We start from the raw sequence: 13,945 nt of genomic DNA, 5'->3' as shown, positions 1-13,945 counted from the left end.
AGTTTTTTATAAAGAATCGCCATCTATCAGAATTATTAATCGGAGTGTTACAATTAATGTGCATCATAGTGTATCATATAAAAAAGCCTAAGTGCATTGGGGTAATTCCGGCAACGGGGTAAATACGTATAAGTTCAATTAATACGTAACTAGTTGTTCTAAACTTTTTGCGCCTTATGATTGTTAAAATAATATTTCATGTTAAGCATGTTTGCTACTTTTTTGTAAGGCGTTTAGTAACTATTAATATCAAACCTATATTCATGCCCTTCCTTCACGATACTTACGATAAAGCGATGCTCTGAAGTGGTATTCACAATTTTCTGAAATTACCCCTCAGCCGTATTGCCGTAATTTTTGTTATGAATTAATTTTTAAGGTGTTTAGAGAAGGTTTAGAGTAATAATTACTCTAATGACTAATATATTTTTATACTTTGTGAAGTGAGTTCGATGGGCTCTACCTTTCTTAGATATAGACTGTTCTGTGTTATATGCATTTGTGATGTCTGTTAAATTGATTTTTTGACCAGTCAGGGCCTCGGGCCTCGATCAGATTTAACGGGATGAAAAAAGAAATGTCGTGTGTGCCGAGCACACGTGTCAGAAGTGAAACTGCTTTGGCAAGATTCAAAGATGCCAAAATCGTCACCTTACTCCATGACGTGATGATATTGCCATGACGCGATCTTGAAATTTTTCTCTCAACGTGCGAAGTTTCAATTCAAAATGTTTTCTATCTCGTTCAGGCATATTGTAGACTTTACTTTACGTTTAAGGGGTTTTTGAGTTCTACAATCTCCATACATACGCAGATATATATACATATAAAAAAAAATTCCATTCTATATCTAAATAATATGTCTTTACAAATCTATCAGTATTTGATAACAAAATAATATGTAGGGAAAAGCGGGTTAACCGACTTAAAAAATAGGAGGAGATAGATTTGACTAATTTACGTGATTCTTTTTTTGTTTGATGCGGAATGGTGTTGAATTGGACTAGTAGTTCCTGAGACTAGCAAGTTCAAACAAACAAACTCTTCAGCTTTATAATATTAACCCATTGAGCCCCGAACGGCTGATCGGTCTACGACACAATAGATTTTAACTATTGTGTCTGTGATTCCGGGGCATCACCGGGACATCTCTTTTTGCGGCTTACTTCAGAGTAGTTACTGGTCAAGTGACGAATGACGATGTAATTTTTATTGTAATTCAATTCAATATTTTAATTTATGACTATTTATTTTAACAGAGACCTCTAAGCGAGTAGACACTGACACACGCTTCTAATCGACTAACGAGATTTTATAAGAGCAGATTTTTTATCATCTTAATGGTTTGTGTTTATGAATAATTCAGCGTTTAAATAGCGATTAAATGTAACAATACAAATTTTATTATACACTTTGTTAGAACACTTACGTGAAGATTATGTTGGCGACTATTTTATTTAATGTGCAAACTAAGGTGTAAAAGATTGTTTGATACTAATTGCAATTTTTTGATCCACTGAGATTAGCTCGTTTATCAACAGTTCAAACATTCGGCTTTCAACGATATCAATAATGAGTCTGATTTCATCAGCCACGGTCCACGGAAACATTTATTTTATAATAAGTAATAAATATATTAGCTGTTGCGACTTTACTCGCGTGGTCAAACAAAAAAAAATAGCTGCTAAATAATGTCACACCTTTACATAATTATAATAAAATAGTAGGAAAGTCAAAACTGTGCATTCAATATTAAATTTATTTCGATAGAACACTTGGGGTGTGATCTACAATCTAAAATATAGTTTATAGATATTTTGTCTATTTGGCTGTACGGCATGGAATTACTTCAAAATTTGCATGAATATTACTTACAGGTCGGGTAAAATATTATTATCACGCTAAGAACAAGAGAAGCAGAGTAATGCCGTTAAAACCAGCTAGTTTTTTATAAAGAATCGCCATCTATCAGAATTATTAATCGGAGTGTTACAATTAATGTGCATCATAGTGTATCATATAAAAAAGCCTAAGTGCATTGGGGTAATTCCGGCAACGGGGTAAATACGTATAAGTTCAATTAATACGTAACTAGTTGTTCTAAACTTTTTGCGCCTTATGATTGTTAAAATAATATTTCATGTTAAGCATGTTTGCTACTTTTTTGTAAGGCGTTTAGTAACTATTAATATCAAACCTATATTCATGCCCTTCCTTCACGATACTTACGATAAAGCGATGCTCTGAAGTGGTATTCACAATTTTCTGAAATTACCCCTCAGCCGTATTGCCGTAATTTTTGTTATGAATTAATTTTTAAGGTGTTTAGAGAAGGTTTAGAGTAATAATTACTCTAATGACTAATATATTTTTATACTTTGTGAAGTGAGTTCGATGGGCTCTACCTTTCTTAGATATAGACTGTTCTGTGTTATATGCATTTGTGATGTCTGTTAAATTGATTTTTTGACCAGTCAGGGCCTCGGGCCTCGGTCAGATTTAACGGGATGAAAAAAGAAATGTCGTGTGTGCCGAGCACACGTGTCAGAAGTGAAACTGCTTTGGCAAGATTCAAAGATGCCAAAATCGTCACCTTACTCCATGACGTGATGATATTGCCATGACGCGATCTTGAAATTTTTCTCTCAACGTGCGAAGTTTCAATTCAAAATGTTTTCTATCTCGTTCAGGCATATTGTAGACTTTACTTTACGTTTAAGGGGTTTTTGAGTTCTACAATCTCCATACATACGCAGATATATATACATATAAAAAAAAATTCCATTCTATATCTAAATAATATGTCTTTACAAATCTATCAGTATTTGATAACAAAATAATATGTAGGGAAAAGCGGGTTAACCGACTTAAAAAATAGGAGGAGATAGATTTGACTAATTTACGTGATTCTTTTTTTGTTTGATGCGGAATGGTGTTGAATTGGACTAGTAGTTCCTGAGACTAGCAAGTTCAAACAAACAAACTCTTCAGCTTTATAATATTAACCCATTGAGCCCCGAACGGCTGATCGGTCTACGACACAATAGATTTTAACTATTGTGTCTGTGATTCCGGGGCCTGAGTTATTACGTATAGATAATGAATGTTTTTATATTACCATATATTACGCAGATTAAATAATACCAATTAGTGTTATAAATAATTTACTAATCAATATCAAGTTTTTTAAAAGACCCTTCTACACCCCCAAATATGTCTGTGTAAGTTTTCGGTTTGCCAGGCCTCAGGGACTCCACTACTCTCTTCTTATTTTCATTTTCGAAGAAAGCTTTGTTCGCTCGCAACTTATTTAATACATCATCTGGAAATAAAACGAAATCAATTAATACAAAGATATTAATATATTAAAAATTTAGCAATTTTTTCCTATTTTTTTAAGGATTCGAAAACTCTATTCTCAATTATGCGTGACATGTTTATCCAAAATTTATCTTTATTCAATCATGACTCAATCCTTACCAAGTAATTCATCTAGCGGCTTATTATTTCCCCCAACTTCCTTCGGAAAGGCTTCAATTGGAATATATTCTTTTAAAGTCTTAAATCCCTCGGAGTGTGGTACAACAATATCCATTAGTTCATTTGCGATAAATGGCTTCATGATATTCATCAGTGTCTCGATGAATGGAGGCGAATTCAGTAAGTGTATCATCTTCAATTTTATTGGTATTGCTTTCTGAAATAAGTAAAAGTTGAAACTTTCTTTAAGACTGAGTGTAAATGTTTACGTTTACTATTGTAGTTACGTCAAACGATTTAATTATGTCAACTCATGAGGTACTGCAGAGCTGTGGTAAAAACATTTTGAAAATTCATTTGACGATTCAAAAGTGCTTCTAGAAGAAGTCTAATTGAATAAATGTTTGAATTTGAGTTTATTACTAACAGAACATTAGATCTTCAAAAACTAACTGAAAAATAGTACTCACTTCAGAGTGCTGTCAAACCTTATCACTTGATGAAAAAATGTTGTATATGTATAAAAGTTGTTCCTCGAAAAACAATCTACAAAAATGGTCTAATACCATTTCTTCGTAAAATGATAAATAAAAGTTTTATTGAAATATACAGGGCTACTGGTAATTAGACCGGATCCTTTTAAGAGGTGGTAGGGGAGGTTATTTGCAACAATTTGACTGTACATTGTTATATCCGGAAATGGCTCATTTTTGAGATATTATTTTTTAATATTTTTTAAGGAAAATCCAGTTTCACTACTTTAAAATTAAATAAAAAAAAATTATGAATCGATTTTAATTTTCTTTACAGTTTTAGAGAAACCTTGTTATACCTCTTAATAATAAATTATAATAGCGTACTAATGTGGATGCATCTAGAAACTAGAGGTGGTTTCATATTTTTTGAATAGGTATATGAAAAAAAATATAAAAAATTAATTTAAAGACAAGCGTTGTTAAAAGCAATTTACGCAAACGTATGCGTCTCTGTATTCAAAATAGTGGCTCACATTTTGAAAATAAGCTGTAAAAGTAGTAAATAATACCAATTACAACTTCTAATCTTTTATTAATTCAAAATAAAATAAGTCACATTCAGAAAGTATTTCTTTCATAACAACCTCTCATGGATACCTTTCTTTAGACAAAGTAGCCCTTGTCTCTACTTGCCAATGTCTCTACTTGAATCTTTTGTTATCACATTATTTCTGCAACTGTGCAACAAAGTGCCAATTTTTTTACGTCGTTAGATAGCTGAAGAATTGTAGATGTTTTTTGGAGAAAATAAATGTTTTTGTAAACCAAGTTCCGAAAATTATTAAAAAAAAAAATGAAACCGCCTCTAGTTTCTAGATGGATCCACATTAGTACGCTATTATTATTTATTATTAAGAGGTATAACAAGGTTTCTCTAAAACTGTAAAGAAAATTAAAATCGATTCATAGTTTTTTTTTAAATTTAACTTTAAAGTAGTGAAACTGGATTTTCTTAAAAAAATATTAAAAAAATAATATCTCAAAAATGAGCCATTTCCGGATATAACAATATGCAGTCTAATTGTTGCAAATAACCTCCCCTACCACCTCTTAATAGGATCCGGTCTAATTACCAGTAACCCTGTATAACTAGCTCTAATTTCTGAACATTTTCGCTAATAACTTTTTTATTTATAGATCTACGACAAAAAGTTACTGGAACAAAATTGTAGAGAATTTAATTTGCAACAAATAATGTTAACAATTTTTTTCATCAAATAAATAGTTTAAGAGATTTAGGGCCGATTTTTCAATGCTTGGATAAAACTTATCCGTCTAGTAAAGTATTACACGATAATATTAAAATGTCACGTAAACTGTCAAATACGGGCAATTAGAATACGTTTTTAAAATGGTAGTTTTGTACATTATTCGACGAATAAGTTTTATCCAAGCTTTGAAAAATCGGCCCTTATTGTAAAAACAATTTCAACCGCTATTTTCAAGATGGCGGCCGTGGGACAAGGGTGGCGACCCCACAAACTTGGTTTTAGCTTCACACTGACCCCCCCTACATATCAAAAAAATAAAATTGCGTCCTCTAAAAAACGCAAGGTTAGGCCTAAAAAATGTATCTAACATTTCAATGGACCTAATACTATATTATATATTTCCATGATTATTTTTCCGACCCAAATATCGACCAATAGAATTGCACCATTCGACGTCACGTGGTACAACCTACATGGTATTCTACTGATAATTTTTTGAAAATTTTCTCTGGTAGTTGACGTCAAACTGACAGGTTGAATTCAATTTTGAAATTATTGGCCGACATTTGGGACGGAAAAATAATCCCCCGAATACCACACGAGCTTCAAAATTATCTGGCATTTCCCTCAAGGTTCCCTGCAAACAAATAAAGTCGTCAAGTTTTTTCCGCCCCAAATATCGACCAATAGAATTGCACCATTCGACGTCACGTGGTACAACCTACATGGTATTATACTGATAATTGGTATTGTGTAAATACCACAAGAGAAAAAATTATCAGTGTATAAGTGAAAAACTTGTATAAGTATAAGTGAAAAACTTGACTCCTTCATTTGTTTGCAACGAACCTATCGGAAAATACCCGATAATTTTGAAGCTCTTGTATTATAAGTGAATACTGCCAATATTTTCATACAACAGGTTTCATATAATACACTGAATAGTTTTGACTGATCAAAATGTTTATCTGATTTCTAGCTCATATTTATTATTACTTTTAAGCTACATACTTATCGTTCATCAACATAATATTATGAGTTCTGCCTGGGAAAATTTGTGGGAAATACGAAATAGTCTAGAAATAGTAGATAGAGTAAAAAAATTTCAGTTTTCCGAAATAATGTTATTTTACTTGTACAAAGGTAGAAAGTATAAAATTTTTAGAATAGACATAGAAAAGAAACTAACCTGTACATAATACAAGAACTGCTGTAAGTTTTTAAGGTCCATTTTCGGCGCATGGCTCATGGTGTAATTTTCGAAGTTGACCACCAGCTCCAGGCCTGGGGCTGTTCCACATTCGTATTGCCAGAAGTCTATAGTTAAGAAGAACGCCCTAAAAATATCCGTGAAGTCATTTATAAATTAAAAAAATAAGGATTTGGGTTTGTTTTATTATCATGACTATATGGCTGACTATATTATATTAGAAGAAATATACAAATAAACGATATCCTTCTTAAAGTCAGTTATCAGGGTTAAAAAATTCACCCCAGCAACCGAAGCTTGAAATTTCACAGAGAAATTGTAAGTTTTTCCTTAAAATCAATATCGAAAATAAAATATATGACCTATTAATAATGTTGCTTACTTCATATAATCAGCGACATCAAATAAACTCGGGTCAGTATTCAATCCATGGGTGTACAAAATTGTATTACCGTCTCTTGATTTTCCAGGGAGGAACACGAATAACCTGAAAAAATATTAACAAGTTGAAAATTATTCAAGAGCAATTTTTTTTAGATCTTGTTGTAAGTATAAGAAAATTATTAAATATTCCGATTTAATATACAAATTTTTGAAGACATTTAGCAATATCAAATTGGGGTCCTGAATTCGGTCTTATACTTTCATAAATTTCACTCTGGTAAAACACGAAAACCTTCGTCGTATTAATACTTATTTATTAATACTTATCTAAGATCTTCTGTTTTTTTTGTCTTATTTTAAATTAACTCATAATACATACTGTCTTTGTAAAATCCCCTCCATTTTGGAGTCAAATACACGATCCTTGAAATACGATGTGAAGAGCGTTCGTAAAGAATAATTTAGATCCATTAATTGTTTGGCGACTTCAATGCTATTGTTGCAACTGTAATAGGCATGGATGATGTCTAAATCTGAAATTTTGTTACACATAAATATTGAAATACCGATATTTTGATTCTATTTGTACCTACCTAATTATTTTATCAATCTCGCTCAATTATAATGAGAGCATTTTTGAACCATATAATATCGACGCCCCCCGCGAATAATCCGGTAATGACCTATTACGGGGTTCTTCATGTTATGCGTTTTTCGGCATCTAGAAGTTAAAATACACCATGTAAATTTTTTTCAGAATTTTTCTATCTTTATTTACGAAGATATAAAAAACTACGCGTTTATTCCATAAAGTAACATTAAAATGTATTTGAAACGAATAATATGGTTTTAGATCTTTACGAAAAATAATATCAATATGATTTGACAGTAAACGTTGTTACGATATTATTCAGGTAAAAAGTTTTCTACATTATTTAATTAAGTGCTAGTACAGGCTTATTCGGGGTTTTATTAAGAAATCGATTTCCCGCTACTTTCATTATGGAGTGCAAGTATGCAAGGTATTTTTTTAAACACTCTTTCTATTACTGAGCAAATGATTTACACAGCCTTAGAAAAAATTAAAAGAGATGAAAGTTTGATAGATAAACGAGGCAGGCATCAGAATAGACCACATCGAAACCTTCATCTTCATCTTCATTAGATGCTGGTCGTCCGACTCAGGTTCTACCTGCTGCCCAAAATAAGCCCCCATCAGTATGGCTTCATGCCACAGAGGAGCACCGAGGACGCCCTCTGTAGACTAGGTAGCCACATCAGAAATAAGAGGGAGGAGAAGAAGATTTCTGTTGTGGTATCTCTAGACATAGAGGGAGCCTTCGACAGCGCCTGGTGGCCAGCCATAAAGGTGCGGTTGGCCGAAGTTGGGTGTCCGGGGAACGTAAGGCGGATGATCAGCAGATACCTGAGTGGAAGAGGTATGAAAGTTAGGTATGCGGGTGTGGAAGTGAGTAGAGAGACCAACAAGGGGCGCGTGCAGGGTTCCATAGGTGGGCCGCTCCTGATGCTGGCTCCTCTGCTGTGGATGTTAGAGGAGATGGATGTGTTTTGTCAGGCTTTTGCCGACGACATTGTGCTAGTGTTTGATGGAGATACTGCTTTAGAAGTAGAGACGAAGGCAAACTGCACATTGAGGAAAATTGACGAATGGGGTGTCAGAAATAAACTAAAATTCGCGCCACACAAGACATGTGCCCTGCTCTCGACACGAAAATTAAAATTTGACAGGCCACGACTTGTAATGGGGAGTGTGGACATCCAATATTTCGAAAGTATTAAGATACTGGGCCTTACTATTGATGGCGGCCTGACATTCAACGCCCATGTCGGGAGCGTTTGCAAAAAGGCAATCGCCCCTTATAAGCTATTAGCAAGAGCAGCTAAAGTAAGTTGGGGGCTTAACCCCCAAGTAGTTAAGACTATATATATCGCAGTTATATAACCGACTATATTGTATGCATCAGCAGCGTGGGCACCCAAAGCGGAAAAGATGGGGGTCCAAAAGAGGCTTAACACCGTTCAACGGGGTTTTGCCCAGAAGATCTGCAGAGCATATCGGACTGTCTCCCTGAACTCTGCGATGCTGTTGGCTGGGATTCTCCCTCTTGACCTCAGGATACTCGAAGCTTCGACGCTTTATGAGATCAAGAGGGGTGTGTCGCACCCGGCGGTGTTGAGGGACAGGGAGATGGAACGAATGGCACCCGCGATACGGACCCACATACGGCAGAGCAAGTAGAGCTGGGGTTTGGCTTGATAGATGCCTATGCCGACGTGGTGAACAGCCACGTCTTCAGGGTCTATAGGAACGGCAGCAAGATTGCGGCCGTCGAGTCGGAGCCGCCCTTTCCGGAAATCGGATTACGATCTGTGTCCTGTTTCATTCGTCAAGCGTATTTTGGGACAGGATACGATCAGCGAATGGGACAGGAGATACGATGTAGGAAGAACGGTCGGAGTCGCGAAGCCCTTTTTCCCAAGCGCTGCTGCTGTATACAAGGTAGTCGCGAAAAAGACATCACACACCACACCACACAAGTACTGACTGGTCACGGCGGATTCGCCTTCTGTGAGGTTCTGATGAGGATTCTGATTACATTTTTAACTGTAATAGGACCATAGTATAATTTTCATGACTGTGTAATCATGTGTAATAGTCGTGTTTTCAGTGCAGTGTCTATTTTCTATGATAATAATAACTATCGTGTTTTGTGAAACAATCCAAAGTTGTTTCATTTACTAAAATGTCCTGTATTTCATAAAACATACTATAATAATCATCAAATAATACTTAAGTAAACTATTCGAATAAACAGTAATAGTTATAACAATAAAATGTACGTTACTGTTAAACAATCGAATAACCAAATAATAGATTATTACAAATGTTCAGTATACAAAACAAATAACACGAATATTAGCGCAACAAGATTTTACTGTTGCCGTCCAAAATATAAATTTACACGAACAATATCGTAAGTGACATTACTGACCAGAGCTTGACCTACACTAGTATAGTAAAATGAATCCAGTTAAATTATAACGAAGCCCTTGGGACTACTTAAATTTTGTTGAAATAACCAGATAGCTGAAAAAATTAGCTTCCATATGCGATATTAAAAGTCTCTGATACTTGTTGTTTAATGGAGTTATTAAGGAAAAATGGTTTTTTATTTTTCCTGAACATTTACACTTTTACGATTACCGGATTATTCGCGGGGGGCGTCGATATATGGTTTAGAGTTTAGACCATGCCATATATTTATATTTTATAATAGACTAGCGACCCGCCCCGGCTTCGCACGGGTGCAATGCTGATACTAAATACACTACAGAAAAACTGTGAACGTTGTATATAAAAACATAGCGGCCCGCTCCGGATTCGCACGGGTATAAAATATATAGCCAGGCGGCCGGCCGGTACCGCCGCAAACGCTACGGCCTACGTCCCGCAATTTTTAAATCTGTAATATCTTCGAAAATATTCACTTAAATCATACGGTGTAATGGGCCATATAGGTCTATATTAAATGAACAATGTATTCAAGGTATTTAATTGGTTAAGGATTAATGCTGTATTGGTGAAAATCGCTTCGAAAATTAGCCATTATTGGTCGTAAAAAGTAAACGACTAAAAAAAGTTATTGTGGGTTATCCATAAGAGATAGACATATACCATCGCGGACTTTTCTGTAGACCTTTTCAATGTGTATAATACTTAGTACATTATTTTGATAAAACTCGTAGGGTTCAGCCTGCGTTTGCAATGTAAGCGGCAAAAATGTAATTTTTTACGACATCACATTAGAAACCTCAAAAATAACAGTACTTCTCCACTATTTAATGGATGTTATTATACATATAAACCTTCCTCTTGCATCACTCTATCTATTAAAAAAAACCGCATCAAAATCCGTTGCGTAGTTTCAAAGATTTAAGCGTACAAAGGGACATAGGGACCGAGAAAGCGACTTTGTTTTATACTATGTAGTATGTAGTGATGATGATGTAATTCATTCCTATATACACGATGTTTATGGCAAAGCATGTAAAATAATGGTTTAGCTGATGTTAAGAGAAATTAACTTTTGCACTCAATTTTATTACGATAATATTATGTCTTTACCTAAGTATACCTTAAATGTTTCTTTTTCGTTTTTTTTTATTCTAATAGCTTGAATAAAACATACAGAAGTAAATAAATAAATACTTACCTGTAATATATTTTTCTGGTAGATGTGGTTGAGTTTGCAACCACTTCCGAATCATGGCTACATCTTCAGGAGTGACACCCGTGCCTTTCTTGTATTCTGCTATTACGGGAAACTCTTGGACCTCCATTTTAATACTGAATGACTAAACCTATTAAAATAAAAGATTTATTAGGTACTTATTAAAATAAAAATAAAAATATGTATTACTAGAGAGTAGTAAGTACATAGTGTTTACATAAATTTAAGACTCTTTTGCATGTTGTTTGGTGCGTCAGAGTTTTAATTTTATGTATCTAAACAATAAATTATAACCCTTTTCAGTTATAAAAGGGGGATTCGAAGAAAATATTATTAAAAGTAAGCGAAATAAATGATCGCTACTAAGAATGTTTCTAATTACTATTTGCCTCGAAATAAGAAACTCGAATCGCGCGAAATAGGGAATCGAAGAATGTAGCAAAAACATTTATTGTATTGTACGCAAAACACAACACTTAGATACAATATTATTAGTTTGTCATCTTGTGAACATAATTAATAATCATTGTCGTCACTTGTTGCGTAGCAAATTATTTAAAATAATTATTAAAACTATTTGAAGAAGGGCTTTGATTGAAATAGCCTCAAGTCCACATATTTTTTGTTATTAAAAAAACAATAATACACAAATCACTAGCTATGTTCTTTTAAAATATATAATTATTGTCCTCTAATCTGAGATACAACTAGAAATATTATTTAACTAGGTAAATAATTTATTTTTGCAAAAAGAATTGTGATTGCATATTATGCTATTTTATTTAATGCAATGCAATGCAATAAAAATTCGTTGAAAAAGTGAATTTATCATCTACTGAAAAATACATTGACAACAACCTTGAGCGTCTGAAGCCATGCAAATTAAAAAAGAATAAAAATAAATATAAATACAAACCTGGCAAATCAAAAGGTGCAAACTGACATTTGTACACAATACACGTATTTCTTAACACAATATTTTCTGCTATTAATCGAGGTAGAAGTTAGAACGTCCTATCCTATAATCTCAAAGATATGTTATCAGAATATTATTATGTAACAATAAAACTGTATTCATGAGTGCGTGTGTCTCGAATTATATTTTTTAAAACCGCATTTAATTTTAAATTCTCACTCAAACTATTCGAACGATCGCTCTGAAGTTGAAGATTATCCGTCCATCCCTTTTATCCCATTCAGGATAATATTTGCATCTCTTTTTGCGGCTAACTTCAGAGCAGTTAAGGGTCAAGTAACGATGTAATTTTTATTATAATGCAATTAAATATTTTAATTTATGGCTTTTAATTTTAATAGAGACAGACGACAGTAGACAGTGACATACGCTTCTTATCGACTAACGAGATTTCATAAAAGCAGATTTTTATCATCAATGGACTGAGTTTAAGGCTGCAGTCTAGCAAAATTGCGTTTTCAACAAGTTATTTGACAATTTTTTCCCGGATAATGAAATGATAAACTGAATTTTTTTTTCTTGTTTATCAATAAGTGTTATATACGCAATGCGCGTGAATTTTTTCACATTTATAAAGTTACTTTATGTTACCTTAATCAGGCCTTCAAGATAAGTCTCTTTCCCCCAAAGACATTTCGAGCTAAGTTTGTGCACTCACTACGTTGCAACCGATTACAATTTACACAATCTGATCAGCGCATTATTATCCTTATATAGTCATTATTAAAAACTGCTGAATACAATTGCCGAAAAACTTATGATTTTCTTAATTAGAACGTTATAAATTCATTAAATTTCCCATTTTTTGCCTTACAAAATCTATTGATAAATACTGCTAAAAGTTATTTTTTCCATTAATTTATTCGAGTTGGTTGAAGACCAATGAGTATTAATCCTTTAAAAAATTTTTTTTTTGAATTTTGATAATTCTTTAAATATTAAAAAAATATTTAAAATAATTAGAAAAATCCTAGCGAATTTCTTTAGTCGCGCTCCTTGGGCCGGAGCGTTCTGACGTGTGCTCTACGCTCGATTTTCCTTCATACCGAAGTGAAAGTTGCTCTACTTCATTAAATTTAATATTTTTGTTAATTGATTATTTTTATCTTAGTTTTGTGCAAATATTCGTATTTTTAAACATTTGATTTCGATATGGAAAATAAACGAAAAAAATACGCGTGTAACTACTAGAAAAAAAATTATCTTCGAACATAAAGTTAATGAAACCAAATAGATTGCAAAGGTGATTGGCAACAATTTCTTTATTTTACGGGGTGTCAGTAAAGGGATGTATATTTCTTTAAAACTAAAGTAAGCTCATAAATTTTCTTATAATATAATTTTTTTGAAGTTCCAAAAATGTTTATTTTTCATTTGAGAAATACGAAATATAATATAAACTTGTATTGAGAACTTGAACTTCCCAAGTTCATCCGGGGAAATCCCCATACGGGGAAAATGATTTGTTTACTCCAAAATTGATCCGAGGTGTTTTAATTTTTTCTTCTAGTCATTTTCAACGTAGTGGCATGTTGTTTGATTATTAATTTTGTAACTTAAATACAGGATGTTGGTTTTATATTCTGATCTTACAGACGCGCTGACAAATTTAGTCCGCCATTTCTAGTTTAGTCTACCAACTCTAAGTACCAATATTAAAACGAATGGATTATCATCACATCATCAAAACTCAGATATAATGGAAGATCACAATAACATAGAAAATTCAGTGGGTGTTGAGAACTAAACAAACAGAAGTAACAGAGACGCGAAGAATAAAAAAAGAGGACGAAAACGATAATTCGTTGATGCTTTCCCTTTTCGACGTTATTGTTAGGGTACATCACCAATCTGCAAAAAACAAAACTGATGATTCCCAATTGCTGATTAAAAAT

General features: G+C 33.3%; 1 protein-coding gene across 1 annotated transcript; it reads right to left on the bottom strand.

Moving 5' to 3' along the window:
* Nucleotides 1–3,151: 3,151 nt before the first annotated feature.
* On the bottom strand, nt 3,152–12,047 carry LOC149479080 (alpha-tocopherol transfer protein-like). The gene is made up of 7 exons (XM_089708880.1): nt 11,991–12,047; nt 11,057–11,204; nt 7,201–7,354; nt 6,820–6,924; nt 6,417–6,564; nt 3,481–3,697; nt 3,152–3,322 (listed from the first exon to the last, which is right to left on the bottom strand). The coding sequence occupies exons 2-7, from the start codon at nt 11,181–11,183 to the stop codon at nt 3,168–3,170; spliced, it is 906 nt and encodes a 301-aa protein (XP_089565006.1). The 5' UTR covers nt 11,184–11,204; nt 11,991–12,047; the 3' UTR covers nt 3,152–3,167.
* Nucleotides 12,048–13,945: the final 1,898 nt, after the last annotated feature.

The sequence above is a fragment of the Colias philodice genome, chromosome 21 (assembly GCF_061535455.1).
Source record: "Colias philodice isolate Cphi_HAF_F1 chromosome 21, ilColPhil1 Martin Lab GWU primary, whole genome shotgun sequence".
Classification (NCBI taxonomy): Eukaryota; Metazoa; Arthropoda; class Insecta; order Lepidoptera; family Pieridae; genus Colias; species Colias philodice.
Note: the sequence above shows the minus strand (reverse complement) of the source record. Positions and strands in the feature narration are given on the sequence as shown.

Bases quoted from the DNA above. Each gene is read 5' to 3' on its own strand.
- LOC149479080 (XM_089708880.1), bottom strand. From the start codon at position 11,183: ATGGAGGTCCAAGAGTTTCCCGTAATAGCAGAATACAAGAAAGGCACG. The intron at 7,355-11,056 runs GTAAGTATTTAT...ACAAAATTTCAG, and splicing joins ACCAGAAAAATATATTACAG to ATTTAGACATCATCCATGCC. The intron at 3,323-3,480 runs GTAAGGATTGAG...TTTTATTTCCAG, and splicing joins GCCGCTAGATGAATTACTTG to ATGATGTATTAAATAAGTTG.